The 20,450-nt window shown below is 38.9% G+C and overlaps 1 protein-coding gene across 3 annotated transcripts in view; it reads right to left on the bottom strand.

Moving 5' to 3' along the window:
• Tbc1d4 (TBC1 domain family member 4) overlaps positions 1-20,450 on the bottom strand; it is a 199,103-nt gene that overhangs the window by 71,759 nt on the left and 106,894 nt on the right. For 2 of the 3 annotated variants that reach the window (XM_027938077.2, XM_027938080.2), the window contains exons 2-3: positions 2,351-2,935; positions 605-694 (exon numbers count right to left, since the gene is read on the bottom strand). In XM_027938077.2, coding sequence (XP_027793878.2) covers positions 605-694; positions 2,351-2,935 — 675 coding nt within the window. Of the gene's footprint in view, positions 1-604; positions 695-2,350; positions 2,936-7,719; positions 7,906-20,450 lie in introns of those variants that run through there. The other variant, XM_071611449.1, reaches the window with a different exon arrangement.

The raw sequence follows: 20,450 nt of genomic DNA, 5'->3' as shown, positions 1-20,450 counted from the left end.
CCAGTGCCTCACACATGCTAGGCAAGTGCTCTGCCACTGAGCCATAACTCCCTAACATTATAATCTTGTACACATTTGGCTGCATCAATTATTTTAACAACATTTAAATACATAGTTTGTGAATTAAAAATAAAAGAACAAAAATACTAAAAATGTTCTTTTCAAAATTTAAGATTTACATTAGCAGAAGCTGAAAACCCTAGTTCTCCTTTTACTACCTGCTATGGTATAAAGAGCAAACATGACTCAGTTATACCCACAAGTCCCACTGCCCAAGGTTAAGGAACACTAACTGTGAAGTACTTTGAAAAGAACTCACCACCAAAAAATTGCAGCAGTGGAAGGGATTTGATGAAGTGTCATGACAAAGAGAAAGAGCTTATTAGTATGAAGACAACTGTTAGGATGGACACTAAGGGACCTGGACAGGATTTGTTACATAAAGAATGAACAAATTTTAATTTTTCATAACAAATTTTATTTTTAAAAAATTAAAGAACATTAAAATGTGAGGGAGTTTATGCCCAGTTATTCTGTGGATAGTTGTGGAAAAAAAAAAACTTAATGGGTTTCTTCAAAAACTATTTTACAACTCAATACATACCTGAGAACAAGAGGAGATATCTTTAAAATTCTTTTCTAGCACAACTGATTTTGTGTCTGGACTGATAAGGTTAATCTCAAATCGCCCAACCTTGAAAATAAAAGTACTCCAGTTAATTTCAACTCACAAGGACCTAACATCTTACTTTACTACTAAATATTCAAATAGCAATAATAGATTCAAATTCCTGATATATCCACATGTTCTCCAACATGCAATCCAACCAGTATTTTTTAAAATACTTTTTAGTTGTAGGTGGACACAAAACTTTTATTTTATTTATTTATATGTGGTGCTAAGGATCGAACCCAGTGCCTCACATGTGCTAGGCAAGCACTCTACCACTGAGCCACAACCCCAACCCCTCAAACCAATATTCTGACTCCAAATATCAGTTTTGTAATATCAAAATATTCCTTTTCTTTATCAAAGATAATGAAAATTAAATTGCTCTTAAATTATGAGATGAAAAATTATTTTTCAGATGAGAAATTGCCTTTCAAAAAATGTGCCATCGTTCCTCATTTCATAATTTCTGAAAGTATCAATTATTTATTTATACTATAATCATTCTTTCTCCCAAATACTCAATGAAATGATATAAACATAACTGAACTAAGTTAAAAATTTTTAAATAAAGAGACATTCAGAAAAATTAACAGTAAGAACTATGACTTGTTAAGAAAAAGAGAAAATGTGACAGCCCGAAAACTTACTTAAACTTATCACCAAAGGAAAGACCAGAGGTACATTAATCATTAACCAAGAGCCTAGAGGACCCCCAGCCCCCGAAAAAGATGAACTTTTTTGCAGGGTGGGGACAGGATGAACTTTTTTTTTTTTTTTAAATAAACTAGTCCTAGTGCATAAAGCAAATATTATGCACTGGGACTCTTTACTGAAGTACACCCTGGAATTTCCTTCTGGGGTTCTTTAAAGCAGAATAAAAGGGAAGTCATTCTGTTTTTTCTAGAAAACTCAAATGTTAACAAGCTGAAGATGAAAGACCATCTACAAAACACTGTTGTAACTTAAGTTCTTTAAGTAGAGTTTGACATTTTCTGTACCCTGCAGGACATTCAAAAACAGTTTTAGAATTAAGAACTCTTTTTTTTTTTACACCCATAATATGACTGACATTAAATCATTCAATAATCAGTCCAGTGGACGATCAGGCCAGTCGTGTTTCTTTAACCTTTCCTTTGGTATGCACAGTAAGTTGATGTGTTCTCATCTGAAATACACTTAGGAGTCTCCGGAGTTTTCATCTTTCTCTCTAGAAAGATCATCTTTTCTCTCCATGCCAAATAAGACTCCTAGATTACCTCTTCCAATCCTGAAAAGACTGTCTCTCTGCAGTTATTTTAAAAAGAAAAGAAAAAAAAAATCTTTAAGAATCAACTCAAGACAATGGTGATAGATAGGAAGAGCATCCATCACATGACTAATCTTGGAATACAGAGTGATCCATCCCAGGTTCCACCAGGTCACCATGACGCTCCTCTCATTAGCCCTTTCTCCTCCTCTTCCTCTCCTGGCTACAGCCCATGCTCTATGTCTGCCTCTCTCGCCTTCTAGGTTTTCCTGTGCGCTCTTTCCCCACCGGGACTATCTGCATTTGAGGGGAAAACACATGAAAGTTGGATTCTTTCTCACAACTACTGGAGTGAGCAGGAAGAACTAGGAGGTAAGTGCCCTGTCCAGCCACGTGTGCTGGAGCCGGCCGGGAGCACCCGGTGCTGGTACCTGAAACAGCATCGTTCTGTTCTTCTCCGAATCCGAGGGCTGCACGTGGCTGGGCGCGCTCGCGTGTCTCCTTCGAGGCTGTGATTTCTGGGCGTTCTCGTGAACTTTCCTTTGCAGGGCTCCGGTGACACTGCTGCACCGAGACCGAAACTCCTGCTGTTCATCAAAGCCACAGTCCTCCAAAATCCGCTCGGGGAAACAAACACGGGAGCTGGACAGGGCAGGCTGGCTGGCCACGGCCGGCAGCGCAGGGCGGCTGTTGGCAAGGCCCTCCGCCTCCTCTGGCAAGCTGTCTCCTGGGGACCCAGGCGACTCAGCCTCGAAGACCACCAGATCTTCGCCAGGATCCGCTTGCTGCTCGCCCTGCAGCCGCAGGCGCTGCTGTTCGTGCAGGCTGAACTTCTCAATGCAATCATCAATGAGGCTGGATGGGGCCTTCTTGTGAGTCACTACCACCTTGCCGCAGTACAGGACTTCGAACTTCTGAGAGTTGTAAAAGGCATCCTCGTTATCTTTGCTGGGTTTGGCATCCTCTTTCATGGCTGCTTTAGATAACTGCCTTATACTACTGATTACATCAGGAACCTGGGGAAAAAATTGAAACACCTGTTCAGCAGAATATTCTCAGATGATTTATGTTTACCTAGACCTGCTATATACCATATGAAATGGATTTTCACCCTAAATGGCAGAATATAGGAAACAATAAACCCGGCACAAGATAAAGCAGAAACTTAAACTATACTATATGACAAAAAATGACTTCAAGGTAAAGTTGAAATTCAATGTAAGTTTATTAAAATTCAAACCTGGTAGGCTGAGACAAGAGGATCACAAGTTCAAAGTCAGCCTCAGCAATTTTGTAAGGCCATAAGCAACTTCATGAGACCCTAACTCAAAATAAAAAATATAAAGGGCTATGGATGTGGCTCGTGATTGAGTTCCCTGGTTTCAAACCTTGGTACCAGAATAAATAAATAAATAAATAATGAGATTGAAACTTAATACCAGTATTATACTCTTTCACTTTAAATGAATTAATTTCCAAAAACAAAACCATAAGACTATATAGACTACTATAAACTTTTAATAAAGCATAATATATCTTTTGATAACTTCTAAAAGTTTTAACAGAAAGGAACCAAAGTTCCAACAATGAGGATAAAACAAACATTCTGGATAAAGAGATTAAAACCCAACACACAGTGTTAGCCATTAGGGAAGATGCAAACTAAAACCACAACCAGATACCACTATTGCTATTAGAAAACCTAACATCAAAAAAGTAAGTGCCAGCAAGGATGTGAAGCAAGTGGAACTCTCATACACTGTATGCAGAATGTATGTAAAATGACACACTCTTTAAAAAGCCATTTGGCAGTTTCTTTGGTATTAAACATATATCTACATCACAACGAGCCCTTCTACTCCTAGAGATTTTTCTAAGACTAGAAAATATACCCACACAAGGGCTAGTGTGCAAAAATTCATACCAACTTTGATCACAATACCAAAACACTGAAAACGACCCAAATACCCATCAACAAGTGAACACAGAGAGCAAATGTGATACATGCATACAGAGTGACACCACTCATCACCTCTGACCTGGTCTACTGCAGTACACTTTAACTAGGTTTCCTAGACATCCCTCAATCTCCTTTCAAAAGCCAAAATGATCCTTCTTAAACTTCTTGCATGTTTCTTTAGAAAACCAAAGCATGCCACCCCAAAATATGTCACATTGGCATGTCGATTATTTTGAAATAACAGCAGGTGAGTTACAGCAGATGCAATAAGGGCACTCTGGCCCTCCTTTTCCTCCTGAAAGCAGAAGACAACTCCCACATGAAAGATGTCCCCCCAGAACTACAAGGAAGGAAGAGTTCAGGTCAAGAGTAACCAGCCAAACAAGCAACATTAAAGTAGCCCATCTCTTAGTCCCTTTTCCACAATTAACCACCATGTCCCAAACCCTTTGTCCTGGCTGGTTTTCATAATTTACTACTCTCTGTCTAACTACTATGAAAACAGTTACCCTGACTGCTTCTTTAGATATTTGTGTTTTCTTGTAAGGGGTCACATGTAAAATTTACTAAATAAAATTTGTATGTTTATCACATGTTACTCTGTCTCATGTCAGTCTCTGCTGGGGAATCTAACAGAATAAAAGAGAAATTTTATCCCTCCTACATTACTCACCTGCAAAACCCTCCAATAGCTCCCCATTTCTAAACAGTAAAAGCCACAATCTTTGCATCACCCTACGTGGTCCTTACCAACCACGTATGACATACAGATTAAATCTGCACAGTCAGTAGTTACACATCTTTCATAAGACTTTAGATGGTTACTTTGCAATTTTTCACTGTTCCTGATCTTATCTCCTACTATATTTTCTTCCCACATACTCTGCTCCACCCACACTGGCCTCCTTGCTAGTTCTTCAACATGCTAGGCAGCTGCCTACCTAAAATTCTCTGAACACTAGGCTCCTACCCCAAATATCCACCTGACTCTAGCTCAACTTGTTAGACGGCGCCCCCATGTGTCTCCCACTCAATGCACGTGTGCACACTTGCTCACACACACACACACACACACAGAGAAAGCCAGCATCTCTGGATTTTCCCCTGCTCCATTGCTCTCCACAGTGCATAACATCTTTACCATTTGGTATGGCTTCTAAGAGGGTCATAATTTTTCTTCCTTTCTTCTTCCATTGTGTCCCCATTGTTTCCCCAGAGCCTAGAATAATTCCTGGTACATAATAGGGTCTCAGTAAGTGATTGGTACCCCAAAAAAACTTTTTAGTAATTGTTATCTTTGAAAAAAGGCAAAGACCACTTATGTTCAGGGTTGCTTCATATTCGGACATCTATGATATGTCTTTATATCTTCTAGAACCAATTTTAAAACTAGAAATTTATTTTATTTCACATAATTACTTGGAATACACTGCTAGAGCATTCAAAGTTGAAAAACTGCAAGAATTTCAGCTGGCCCGTCTATTTCCTATGAAAGGATAAAGTCCTCGTACAGAAGGTTCGATGACTCACTCTGAACGATTCAACATGTCTCAGGGACACAGTCAGGTGTCTGTGCTAACACCTAACTAGCAATCTTAGCCCTGTGCCATTTTCTTCTTGGCGTGTACTCTAACTACCTGATGGAGACCAAAGCATGGGACAGTAAGTGAGGAGATATTCGACCCTGCAAAAAGGCAGATGATTCCAGGGAACTCAGCAAAGCCCTAACAGAATGATGTATTTGCCCTCATTACTCAGGTTCATAAAACCAGTGTGCTCCTAAACCTCCTAAAGAATCAGTATTATTATCTGTAGGCCTTTTTAAAAAAAAAAATCTATAGATGTTTTTATCTTATTACAACTGTTGCTATTATTTGGGTGCTGCCTGAAGAGTCATAGTCTACAAGTGAGAATGCACAAGAGGCCAGTTCCTCCTTAGTCATGTCAAATCCTCTGAATTATTTGGTTGCCCTTTTTCCACTACTGTTATATTGATATCTCTCAAGTGAAAACCTGATTAGTTATGGAAGTTCTGTAGTTACCCAGGACTCCTCCCTGTGTCCACAAGACTCAACACCTAAATGCAGTTCAGAAAATGACCCACTTTATATAAGCAAAGCTTATCATCTTAAATTCTGAATTGAGCAGGTAATTTAATCTTCCAATAATTTGAGGTGTTTATACCATAAAACAGATTCTAACTACCTTTACTACCTTCTCCCAGACTGTGACTAAGCTCAACTTTCAATGACTGGCTATGCAGAGACTCTAATTGAGAAAATGATCTAACAACATTCAGCTCTATTCCTGCTAATCTTTAAGTGAAAGATACAGTATAAAATTTAGCATTATACAGCCCTGTCTATACACTCATCCCACACTATAAGGAAAACACTGATAATGTAAAATATCCATAATAGAAGAAAAAATTGATTATCAGAGAACTCAAAAACATGAGGCATTTACTTAAAGAATCCAAGAGAAATAAAATCTCTATCAATATCTGCATATACATAGTGTTTTAAATATCAGAATTCTCTTCCAGCAGTGTTTACCACCATGTTCATCTGTACAATTATAAATATTGTTGAATAAACTTGATTCCTTTGTGTATGTTTGTATCTTTCCAGCATCTCTTTTTCCTGTATCACTACACTGTAAGCGTTTAAGTGAGAAAGACTGAGCTGAGATGATTTTGTTTCTTCCATGCATGCAACCGCTAGGAAAATGGTCTTTGCTCAGAAGAACTTGAATAAATGTGATCAGCAAACAGAGGCATATGCAAAGCAGTAGACAATTACCCAGAATGCTGATGTAAGTTCTCCAGGATTGAAACAGGATTCGTAAATTGTCTTGAATCATCTATTGATGATTTAAGAGATCTGGCATTCTTAAAAATGGAAAGCCATGTCTCCCCGCTGTGCTCACGGTTCACCCAAAATAGGAAGTGATGGTGTTTCCAAAATGTCTCCAAATGCTACAGAGCCCCTCACCTACCTACTCCAACTATGTGTTCTAGTTATTCATATTCTAATTACAAATAATTCATTGCACAGACTCTGCCTAAATCCCACAGAGCCGGATGCAGATGTACAGCCAATCTAAGGCAACATTTTCACTCTGTGGCACCATGTAAACAACAAAAAAGACTCCACAAAACTAGGCACTAAGAGGTTTATATTCTATCTCCAGCTGTACCAAACTTTTGCTCAGTACTTTTGAGAGGCAGTGTTTCACCTCTGCAGACTAGAGTTTTTTCCTAGAGCAACATGAAAGGAGGAACGATATAGATGGTCAAAAAGATTTCACCTAGATTCAATTCTGTATTTACTTTTAGAGTAAGATAACATACCTTCAAGAAAAGGAAAATTAATGTTAATTATTAAATCAGAAATGCTGGGTATTGTTTTCATTAACACACACTAACCAATTAACAAACAATAAAACAAACAGAGCTTTTTGCAAATGTCTCATGGCATTTTAAAAAAGCACAGTGCCACCTTTAGCAAGTATTTTGTCCTTACACCTTCAGTGACTTCAATAAAACAGCTGAGATTCAAGTACCAAGAATCAGACATTAAAGCAATTGCTCGGACTAGACCAAAAATTTGTTGTCAGATTCCTTGATGCAAGGCTGTTGTTTCTTGTTAATATTATCATAATTACTTATCACGCTCCCAGAGATCCACTGGTATTTTTAAAACTACATTTCACCCAATTTCAAAAGGAAACAAATTCTACAACTACCTCACACTGATGTTTTAAAGATTTACACAAACATGGGAAAAAAATCTGGATAGCATAAAAAGCACTGAAAAAAAAAAATATATATATATATACCTCTGATCAGGAAGCCACTTGAACATTGGTGTCTTTCATAAACAACACTGCACAGGTCAAACAGATGTCGTCCTCATTTTTAGAACTTTGACGCACTTAAGAAATTCTCTTTTTATATAAGCCAATGGTAGTTTCACTGTAATTAAGTCCACATTATCACTATGCAGCCAAGAGAGAAACCGTTATTGCTTCAAAAGTTAAGTATTTCCTGAGTCTACAATCAGGAAATACACAGATTGTTCAGGACCAAAGAGCAAAAGTTTTAGCTTCCTTTAAAAAGAACCACTCTACTTTTGATGACCACTGCCTTTCTTATAATGTTTAAATAATCACAAGTGTCCAATAATTACTAATTGTGGAGATATGAGAAGATTAATCTATGATATAATGTTCTGGGTTTTTTTTCCTTACAGAGTTCAAATGAACTTCAGTAAATATTTTTAAGTGAATACAAATATGAATGTGAGAATACCATTCCTAAAATATGTTTAAACAAAAAATAGCAATTGGTCCATCTTTTACAATTGCTATGAGCTTCTTAACTGCTTGGTTCATTATTAATCTTTTTTTAATAATTATAAGACTTAGTTAAGGGGGAAAAAATAAAAGGAAACAAACAAGCTGAAATAAATTCCTAATATGGATAATTAAATTATTCTCCCTCAGAGTTAGTATGGAAAAGAAATATATTTGTTTTGGAAGCAATGCATGTCTTTAGGGGAAGTATAGATTTCCTTTATGATTCTGCTTTACTTAAGAAACGATGAAGAATAGTTTGTAGAGTCTCCAGGCAACCAAGGAAGAAGCCAAAAGTACAATGGCATGAAGTAAAATTTAGCATTTAAGAAATGACTAATTTGGTCATTTGATGTTATCATTTCTATTAGGCTTTTCAAAATCTCATTTTCCAATAATGGAGAATGATGGGAGGCTTACCCAGGTCATGAAACAGTTCATTTGTATTAAGGAAACATTTTCCCAGCCTCAGGTGCCTCGGAAGCATATTTCATGTTGTCATTTTTAAAGTGACACTGTCTGACCATTTCATATTAACTTTCATCCTAAAGTACTTCAGAGATCCTTTGTATTTAATGAGTTAAGAATCTAAATTATTATTTTAAAGTTTCCACAGTAAAATGACATTTCATTTTGACTGAGAATCAAAACAAACAAGAGTAACACAGTGACTTTAAAATCTCAGAATTATACAACCAAAGGTGCCCTTAAAAAAATCACTGGTCCCCTCCTATCTTGTTTTACAGATGTGGAAACAAACTGTCTACATCAAAAGCTAAACCAATGAAGAGGAAAATAATGAGATTGGGAAAGACTAAGCTATTTGGGGCCAAAGAAAGCAGAGTACAGTATCTCTGTGATTTAAACCAGAGTCCTACAAGTAGCTTTGTCTTTGATCCCTGGGCTAGGCGCCAACACAGTTCCTCTCAGCCCAGGCTTCAGTTCTTAGATACCTCAGCCACTTTGCTCCAAACATACTAACAGTTCAGCTCTTCTCTAACTGCTGCTGCCTTGATGCCCCGAGTTAGCAAAATCAGAGGCCAACATAACATGGAGTTAGGGGTCCTCTGTTTAAGGCTCCACTCCAGACCTATTAGTGTCTATAAAAAAGACACCACTCTCCTCTCAGTGTCAGGTTTATCATCTCCAACATGGAAATTTCAATGCTTATCTCAGAGGTAAGCTTGGAAAATAGAACTAAATGTGCAAAGATGCCTAAAAATGCTGGAACAATGAAAGCATTCGATGATTAATTAAGTCTAAAACATAATTCTGATGTGCACTGGGAAAGTGTGAAAGAAATAAGAAGCTTTTGCTAAGTAAACATCTCTGCCTCATGAAATTTAAGTGGGGAAAGGGAGAAAAAATAATCAATGATAAGTAAAATATCAAATATTTTAGACAGTGAAAAATAACACAAGGAATGGAAAAACTGAGAAGGACAGAATATTTGCAGAGGAATCATTGCAATTTTAGAGAAAGGATTCTCTGTAAGATGATACCTGAAGAAAAAATCTAAGGTCAGCAAGGACAGGAGCCCTACAAATATCCGGGGGAGGAACATTCCAGGCAGACAGAACATCAAGGCCCTGAAACATGCTCAGGAACCTCCACAAAGCCAATGGGCCTGGGTGCGAGGGAGGGAGCAGACGACAAATGAGGCAACCGCGGGAGACATGAGACCTGGAAATCCCATAGAGTCTTGAACAGACTTTGGCTTTTACTCTGAGTGAGACAGAAAGCCACTGGGAGGGTGCTGAGTGGAGAAATGACATGATTTAAGCTGTTTTCAAAGGATCCCTGTGACGAAAATGGACAAGTGCCCTGGGTGAGGGTGAACCACTGGTGGCTCACACAGGAGCTACTGCCAGGGAGGTGACAGAATTTTATAGGTACAGACAACATGATTTACCGGTGGGTCTGATATGGGGTGTAGGAGAGGGGAGGAGGCCAGGACGACTTCACTGTTTTTGGCTAGAGGCATCAGAAAAATGGAACTGCAATGAAATAGGTCAGGGGAAGAGTATGGCATAAGCGAACAGGAGCTGAGTTTTTGACATGTTAATTTTGAGAAGCTTATGGACATCCAGAGAAAGATGTCAGGAGGTAGTTCAATATGTGTCTGGAGCTCAGGAGAGAGACCCAGGGTGCAATAGAAAACTCTTGGATAGAGAGGGCATTTTAGGCCATGAGATCAAAGGATTTTATCAAGAATAAGTATAGATGACAAAGAAGGGATAAGGACCGAGACAGAGAGAGCTGGGCAGAGAAAGCAGTTTTTCCAGGGACCAAGCTCGGAGGCACACGATGCTTTATAGTTTAGATGATGAAGTAATGTGAACAAAGGAAAAAAAACAGCAAGAGCCAGGGTACAACCTGCTAAGTATGGCATCCTGAAGCCAGGTAAGAAAGGTATCCAAGAGGAAGGGAGTCACCGATGTGAGAATATGCATGACTTTGCAAGAAAAAGTTGTGGTGGGGGTGGAAGGGCTGAGGGCAAGAACCTTATTGGAAGTGGATTCAAAAGATAATTTCAAAAATGAAATCCCCAAACAATAAGAACAGAGAAGCTACTACGGAAGGAGCTGGATGAATAAGTGAGTCAAAAAGGGTTTTCTCTCAGAGATGGAAGAAATGACAGTTTCCAACAGAGAAGACCCCAGAGTGAATTGGAAGATCCAGACGAAGAGGGCAGGATTGCCGGTGCAATGTTCTTCAGTGGGCAAGGGAACAGACTGAACCGAGCGAAGGGTGGGGACAATTTATTGGAAAGAAAAAAGGCAGAACATAAAGAGATAGATATGGGCCAATATAAGACTTTCTCCTCTGACTTTTAATTTCCTCTGTAAAACAGAAAGCATGCTCATGAGCTGAGATGAAGATGGGGAGAAAGATCTAACAGAATATTGGACATGGCACATTAATTTTTTTTTCTTTTTTTTTAGGTGTAGATGGACACAACACAATGCCTTTATTTTTTATGTGGTGCTGAGGATCGAACACGGGTCCCGCCTGTGCTAGGCGAGCACTCTACCACTGAGCCACAGTCCCAGTCCTGGCTCATTAAATTTAATTCAAGGCTGACTGTAGGCTAAATTGGAGGTGAAGTTGTCTTTGGAATCCTCAAACTACCCCTTCTGAGCTCACCTGGGGCCATTTGCATTTTGACCTAAGGTTTAACTACAGATCTATCTCAAGCATCTTTGATAAGCTCAGGAACCAGGCAAGATGAAGAGAAAATCTGTACCATGAAATGAAAGCATGCAGATAAACTGCTTTCCATGCCCAGGAAGAGACTGGGAGCTATTCTATATAAATGGTATTTCTATAAGGAATACATTTTGGAAAAAGTTTGCATGTAATTAGGCAAAAACCACTATTTTACAAACAGCACAGTTGATGATAAAGTTGTTTATCACTTGTGAAAAATAATTCTGTATTTCTTTTCCTGGATATGGATGTGCTTTTTAAAGGTGAAATGAGAAACAAAGTCATCAAAGCGATAAGATAATACTGATTATAAATGTAATCAAAAAAGTTAATCTTTCAATTTCCAACTGTAACACAGACTAGGAGCATCTATGAAATGTTATTTATTTGTCTATACTGAAACTTTGAGAACCATGTTTTTGAAACATAGCATATCCCTCTACACAACCACAAAGCACTCACATTGTGAGATCAAACTAACACCTATTTATTTAACAGGATGCTTCTTACTCATCAAATCAGTCCTATTATGTGCTTTATTTTATTTTGTGTGTGATGCTAGGAATCAAACCCAGACAAAAATCTAGGCAAGTACTCTACCACTGAGCTACATCCCAGCTCATCACTCTTTTTTAAAAGTATACAGTTCAATTCTTCAGATATTAGTAATATACAGTTTTACTTTGGGACTACGAGGTGGGCTAAATATCTATTTAAAATGATAACTATCTTCAGACTGCCAGTCCTCTGCCAGAATCTGCCTCTGCCTTGGGGGGAATTAGGACTTCAACACATGAATTCTGAAGGCAGACAGGATTCTACCCATAACAACAATGACTGATTAACTTGGGAAGATTCAATGTGTTAACCCCACTGTCACCTCTCGGGGAATACAGGGGACCAGGTGTTAGTTCAATACCAGTTGTATTTCCTCGAACGAACACTAGAGGGCACTTTCCTACATGAACTAGTACAGAGAAAAATAAAATTCAAAACAGTATCATATAATACAGAAAAAAATGCCACTTTATAAAACATTGTTATCATTGTTCACATTTTAGGTTTATAAAATTAGCTACAGGGAATGAAATTAACTGGAATTTTAGCTAATTAAACAAGTGTGGAGATAAAATTAGTAAGTTAATAAAGTTAGGCCAAAAAAATTATATCAATCAGGATGTGACATTTGATCTGTTAAGTGTTTTCAAATAGGACATAATAAATAAAGGAAAACGATGTCTTGGTCCTTTATCAGGGCATATGAAAGTATAAAGCCATCTAAACAAAATGGAAAACTGGGTGGTTAGTAAGTTGTTTCACTCATGAGATGTCTGAACTCACAAGGAAAGAAGCCTGTGAGGGAGGCTTGGTTGTGCAATGGAATGGGCCTTGGGAAAGAGGCGAGGGAGCGAAGGCTAAGCCCAGAGGGATCTGGACACCACAAGTTCTCGCTGAGATCAGTAGATAAAGTTGTAATATTATCAGGAAACACAAATGCCACACATTTCTCAGAAACCTATTTTTGTCCTGGCCCTTCCATACTACTTCAGATATTTATACCACCACAACAGATTTTTCACGTTGCAAATGAAAAGTAATACGACATTTCTTGGACACGTATTCCAAGACTTCAGTTACTTGTAAACATTACCATGAATCACTAAAGGTACGAATGTCTCCCTTCTTTGAAGAAGAAAAACCCTAATGGCATCCTACCCAAGGATAAAAATGAAAACACGATGAAATGCCTCTCTACAAAAGTGGGCTTCCAGGAAGGGCAACAGAAGCAACCAGACCCTTAATCTCTGACCAGGACTGGTACCTTTCACAGATAAAGGAAGAGCACTGTTCTCCACTGTTCATTTTGGAAGCGCTATAATGCACTGTCACCAACCCTCACTGTAGAATTAAACTCCTAGAAACAAGAGTCATAATACAGTGTGCCTGATACAGCTGCTCCAGACAATGAAAAATTCGTACTATGATGTCTTGCAGCAAGATTGTCTTTTTGGCCCTCATTCCTTCCTCCTGTTTGGGAGTATACTGAACATCACCTAGGAAAGTGTCTGATCACAAAGGACATCTTTGGAGCTGACATGGGCTGTTAAAAAGTATCAAAACCCTCCTCCCCTCCCCTTCTCTTGTGTGATCTGGCAAAATGTATTCCAAGTTACCTCAAACATCGTGATCTTCCTGTTATCTTTAATTGTGGAAAATGAAAAACTTGAGATTTTCCAGAGTCTTGAAAAAGGAACATATTCCAAAGTGCCTCATGGACATCTGACTTGAAACCAGATTAACAAATATAATATGCACTGCCACAAGCAATAAACCTCTGGCTTTGAGGTCTCTGAAATGTTACCATTTCACTTGAAAGCAACCTGAAAGAGCATACTATATCTTCTCCCCTCAGCAAAGCTCAGCCCCATGACACCATTACCTTTCAGTGAATTGATGTTCATGATTTGTTAAGATTTTAAGTAAACCTTAGTAACTCAGTTTGCCAAAAGACGATTTTTTACTTTTCAAGTTTCACGTATGTCAACGTCAGGGGCTGTGGCTCAGTGGTAGCGCACTTGCCTAAATAAATAAAAAATAAAGGTCTATCAACAACTAAAAAATTTTTTAAATTTCATGTATGTCAGGCATGTTGATTTTTAATTCCTTAAATCAGCTCTTTCTTTGGAAGTTTAAACTGATTTTGTGACATTAAATTTTTTTTTCAGGATGTAATACTCTAATATCCAAAATATTTCTATATTAACATCTATAATAAAAGGATTCATGGTTATAGCAATTCTCCAATATTACCAATATAATCAACAGGAACAAAGATAAAAGAAATTAGGAACATCTCTTCAGTGGTTGCTAATGTTAAACTGTATGGTGTGATAAAATGGCCAAAATTTGTTTTTAATGTTCCCAAATAAGGAATTTATCTATCTTAGCTTCAATTTTTCCAAATGTCACAACTTCAAAGTCAGAAGCCAAATTCAAAGAAAATTAACAGCCCTAACTTTTTACACATGAATTGCTTCCAAGAAAGAATAAGATGATTCTAACTGAAAATCATTTTATGAATGATTTTGCTGTAATAGACACTGATTTATCTAAACAGTATCCTCCATTACTTGGAACAAATGGTTTCAGTGAACCCTGCCAATTCATGCACCCTCCCCTGCTCCAATCTCCCCAACCCTCACAAAGTGACCACAATAAAGAGCACAAAATACAAGCTGCTCTATGACATGTACCAGGATGGGAATGTGACCAAGCCAGGTCAGTCTTGAGTTGTTCCCTAATATCTTTCCATCAGAAGCTGAGGGGCAGCCATTTACCCATCTGAGTTAGCCTAGTACCACAAATGGCCACATACCTTCCCTAGAGAAAGCCAGTCTGCATAAGTGAAACCAAGAGGCAAAAAGAAGTAAATCCAAGAAAGGGAAAGGAGTCCTGGTGGGGTCATGTCCCTGGCTGCAGGCTGAAAGATGAACTTTTCGCCTCCTACAATTCTGGACACCACCCCAGGATCCTTTCACATGGGTGGTGTGGTTTTCACCCGTCTTTAAGAGTCCTACCTAGTATACAATCTATAAGAATATATGCTAACATAGCAGACGGTATCTAAAACTACCAACTTCATAAACAGTAGTCAAGGAATCAGTCAACATGACATATAATATGTGGACCCCAATCATTGGGAATGGATTCAATAATTTACCTGACTGAAATCCAGAACAGCAACTGATAGCACACAACAAGTTATTTCCCTCTATCTTAAAAGTACCATTAGGGCTGAGGGGCTGTTTTGGCACTTCATCATATCCTCAGGTTATCAAAAACTCAGGTTCCTTCTTTCTTGTTTTTCTACCTTGAAGGCTTTGACCCTATGGTCCAAAATAGGGGTAATTGTATTCTAAGCATCAGAATATGAAGAAAGAATGAATAAAGAGAAAAAGGGGTATCCCTCGCCCCCCACAGACACACACAATAGACAATCTCTTCAGGAAGGTTTCTTAAGGAAGTTGTCATACAATAAATCCACTTACGCTCCTCTGACCATTAACCGAGGAACCTCTAGCAATAAGAGTCGCTTAAAAATGTAGTCTTGGCTCTCGGTGGCCATGTGCCTAGTTTAAAATTCTATTTCAAAAGAAGAGACATCAGAAACAATAAAATTCTATTTCAAAAGAAGAGACATCAGAAACAATTTGTATTCTTGTTTTAATTATCAGGGATGCATTAGAGAAAAGGCATCAGTCATGACTTTTCAACAAGGGAAAGGCAGTTTGACAAAAGTTGTTTAGTGATTGCTAATAATCAGCCTGTATGAAGTGATGATGTAGCTTACATCAGTAAGTCAAAGTATTTCAATCATGGCATGATTCTAAAGAAAGGACTCAAGTGAACGCTGCAAAAACGTGTATTAATAAAGAGAAGATCAGACTATGTGCTTCAAAACTATCCCAATTGAAGAAAGAGAAACTCTATTACCAACCCTCAAAGACAGCCTTGGGAGTGACTATTCCTTGTCACCCAAAATAGCAAAGCACTTCTAGTGGTAATATCAGTAAACTACATCTATAGTCACCATGGGAATTTATAAACATTTTTTCCCAATAGAACCTGTTTTTCTGGTGGTGTTTAACTTACATTTTTATAGAGACAGCGACATGGCAATGACCCACATGGGGAAAGGCTTGTCCAGACACATGGCCCTCAGCAACATGCCTCTCCCTTAGTACCAGAGCTGAGAAAGCTACTGGCCTGTCTGCTCTGGGATGCTCAATCTCCTCATAGTGCCTCCTTAATTTGGGGTAGATACAGTGCAGAAAGAACAGGGTTTCTCCTTTTAAAGAGGAAAAAGACACAAAGGAAAAAATTATTTGGGGTAAAGCTTCGGTACGAGGAACTAACCTGACTAGCCCAAAGCCGCCTCAATGCGTGATCCCTCGTGTTTTGAGGATCACAAGACAAAGAGGGAACTTTGAGTGACGCATAGGTGATGGTGACTAATTCAACTGGCTCAAGAGTCCAAAGCAAGTGTCAAGGGGTGTTTGCCAATGGCTTTAAGGTCCACAGGGGACTGAGGGACGCCTTCCTCCTCCTTGTCTTTTACGTAGGTAGTACTCCATTTGGCACAAGCACTCCTACACTAGGAGGTCTCTGACCCTGAGACCCTGGGAAAGAAATGTGCTCAAACCCAGCCCAAACACAGGTTCAAGGACAGGAAGAGATGGCCCCTGAGAGAAGCACAAACTATAACTGATCTTGCTTCAGTCTCTCTCAGAAGCACCCTAAGTCTCTGGCCTAGGCTACTCCCCAGTGTGAACTCAGGGTCTCTAGAGATGGCAGAGAACCAATTAATCACACAAGGAAGCTCCTTCTCCACTTTAATCTCTTTTTCATGGCCTTTCACCTGATGGTAGAGGGCGGGCCTCACTCAGGGAGCTACTCCATCACAGGCTGAGGTAACTTCTCAGCCTAATCTGATGATTCTGTGGCAGAGCCCTACCTGTCAATCCACCAGTATGCGAATGAGTTGCCCCTTTCATTCTCTTTCTCTGCCTTGCAACAACCTACCCCCCCAAAATGGAGCTCAATCTGAGACCCTATTCCCCTAACCCTCAGTTTTATCGGTTTATACTTTATCAGACTACAGGGAAAGATGGTCTTATTCTACTAGGAAGAATAATTGGTCCTTAATTTTCTAGCCCTGCCAGTTTCCCTAGGAAAACCCCCTGTGGCTCTCATTTTAATTGCTCTGACATTGTGTCCACTACCCCCTACCTACTAGGCTAAATAAGGAGAGCAGAGTCAATTATCTGCTCCTTCCCTCCTCCACGTCTCAAATTTTGGGTCTGTTACAATGGCAACATCATCCCTGGCACTATAAATTAGCTTCCTTTTTACAACAACTAGGACAGAACTTTAAAGGCTCTAATTATGAGTAAGATGGCAAATATGGACACCAGGAAAGGCTTAAATCTTGTCCAGGGCACATGGCTCTCAAGAACACATCCCTGCCTTAGCACAACAGCCAGAAAAGTACTTGGCCTGTCTCCTCTGGGACACTCAACCCTGTCTACAATGCTTTCATAATTGGGGGTAAACACAGTACAAAAATAAGGGTTTCTCCATTTTCAGAAGGAAGGGACACACACACACACACACGGGCAGATTTTAGGTCTTGGGCCAATAAATGGCGACTAATCAGGCCAACACAAGCGTCCTAGTCAGACCTCAAGGAATGATCGCCAATGGCACCCTGATCTGGTTTAGACAATGGTGGGATGCCTAGAGACGCCTCTTTCCCCTTGTCTTTTGGTGGGTAACACTCCATCTGGCACATGGACTCATATTCCCTGGAATCCCTTTGACCATCAAACCCTGGGGGAAAATGCCTAATATTTGCTATACTCAAGTTTGACCCAAATACTAGCTGGAGAACAGAGAGAGAAAAATCCATCTTACAGCCAGACATATAAGCAATTACCCGAACAGGCTAGAGACCAAAGCAGGGAAAAATGTTAGGTTTAAATCCAAGCCGCTGTGAAACTTGGGTTCTAATCTCTCAGTAAGTCTCAGAAAGGGAGAGAAAAGGAAAAAACAATTGGAAACAGCCTCCTCCGTTGAATATGAATAACATAAGAAAAAGGCCCAAAAGGAATTCAAAGCTATTATACAAGCTGAATGTTTTTAGTCTTGTTAATTTCATTTTTTGTTTTCCTTAAAGAACTTTATAACTATAGCCTGTTAATGTTTTAAATAAGTACTTCTTCTAATAGGACAACCTAATTAAAATAAGCCATCACCTATACAGCAAACAAAATGTAAGGCTGATATGATTATTATAATAAACTGCTTCTCAGACTCCCTTTCTAGAATTTATGATTCATCACTTCCAGCCTGACAATTTGATTTTTAATTTGTTCTAATTAGTTTTACATGACAGTAGAATTCATTTTGACACACGGAGGACAACTTCTCACCCATCTGGCTATACATGATGTAGAATCACATCAGTAATCATATATGCACATGGGGTAATAATGTCTGATTTATTCTACTATCCTTCCTACCCCCATATCCCCTCTCCTCCCTTCATTCCTCTGTGTGTAACCCCTAGTACATCTATTCTTCCCTAGACCCCAACCCCCTTATTGTGAATTACCATCCACCTATCAGAGAATATATTTGGTCTTTGGATTTGGGAGATCGATTTATTTCACCTAGCATGATAGTTTCCAGCTCCATCCATTTACCTGCAAATGCCATAATTTCTTCTTCTTTAAGGCTAAGTAATATTCCATTTTTTGTGTGTATATATGTATATGTATATATATACATATATATGTATATATATATATATATACACACATATACATAATTTCATTTATCCATTCATCTGTTGAAGGGCATCTAGGTTGGTTCCACAGTTTAGCTATTGTGAACTCAGCTGCTATAAACATTAATGTGGCTGTGTCACTGTAGAATGCTGATTTTATGTCCTTTGGGTATAAATCGAGGAGTGGGATAGCTGGGTCAAATTGTGGTTCCATTCCAAGTTTTCTGAGGAATCTCCATACGGCTTTCCATAATGGTCGCACCAATGTGCCATCCTAGATAATCTGATTTTAATCAAGACCTGGAAAGAAGACAGTCTTCACCCAAGCTAGAAAGGACCTTACCAAGTGCTCCTTATCACCAGGATGGCTATCTGAATTGCTAAAAAGGAGAAAATTTATTACTAGGGGAGATTTCCACCTTAAAAACTTTATGTCTAAGGATACAAAGAAAATAAAACCAAAAAGTATAAAAAGAAAAGGTGCAGGGGGGTGGGGATTTGTGAAAAATAGAAAGTCTCGTGGTTCATTTTCATCATCTAATACTTAGCCTTACTTAGATCCAATTGTAGCCCTTCCCTTTTGCCGGCCCTAATTCTAAAATTAGCCAGCCATATAGATTTAGACCTGCTGGACCAGAGGTGAATTCACGAGAAAAACTGAGCTCAGAAGAGACAAGAGGTTTTTGTTTGTTTGTTTTTGTTTTGTTTTGTTGTTATTTTGTTTTTCCTAAAAACAAATAGAAAGGACAACTGAGCTCAGCTTTTCTCGTGAATTCACCTCGGATCCAACACGTCTAAATTAATAGATATTTTTTCCAATTGGCTGGAATAATATGATGTAAATAATATAATATAATGTAATTATGTTATATTATACTATATTATAACCCCAAACTCTTTGAATCAGAGTGAAGGTCAGTGCTGCATTAGGTTAGAGAAACCAACAGGTGGACTGCCTGCCCAGGCACACCTGATGGCCAGGTTCCCATAGCGCATCCTTCTGCCAAAAGTAAAGGTTTGCCTTGCCCACCCGCCTTTGGCATGAGTTTGCTTTCTTGAAGCACCTCTTTATTTCTAACAATTTCATCATCTTACAGCTCCATGTGCAAGAACAGTGGCCCAAACTGGTTCAAGAGCAGAGGGGGAAAAGGTGTTACTTTCAAATTCAAGCCTCTGTGGGACATAAACAGCTGTTTTATCATCTTATATTCTAGAATTTGGCCCCCTCAGTAACTTCCTCCCCAAAGGCTAGAGAAAGGGGGATACAGAGGAAAGGAATCTGGAGAGGCTGACTGCACTAGACCTAGACCTCTGAGGATGCTTAAGAGATCCACATCACCCCATATCACAGGGACTCGGCTTCAGGAAGCTCACAGAACAGGCCTGGGAATGTCGAGGACACCCCCAATTCCCATGGCGTTTTCTCTTCTTTCCAAATGAGCACAGGGTAGAAAAATGGAAAGATCCCATATGTACACATTTTTTTCTTAAAAATCTTTTCCTGAAGACTTCATGGGCTCCCACATTCTTTCAATATCTGGGCGGGCAGCCTAATATGATTCCAAAAGTACACTCTGATAAAGATGATCATGTTCTCCTTTATGGGAGTAATTATGGGTAGTTTTGTTTTTAGTTTAAAAAAAAAAAAAAAAACCCT

The sequence above is a fragment of the Marmota flaviventris genome, chromosome 4 (genome assembly GCF_047511675.1).
Source record: "Marmota flaviventris isolate mMarFla1 chromosome 4, mMarFla1.hap1, whole genome shotgun sequence".
NCBI classification, from domain to species: Eukaryota; Metazoa; Chordata; class Mammalia; order Rodentia; family Sciuridae; genus Marmota; species Marmota flaviventris.
Note: the sequence above shows the minus strand (reverse complement) of the source record. Positions and strands in the feature narration are given on the sequence as shown.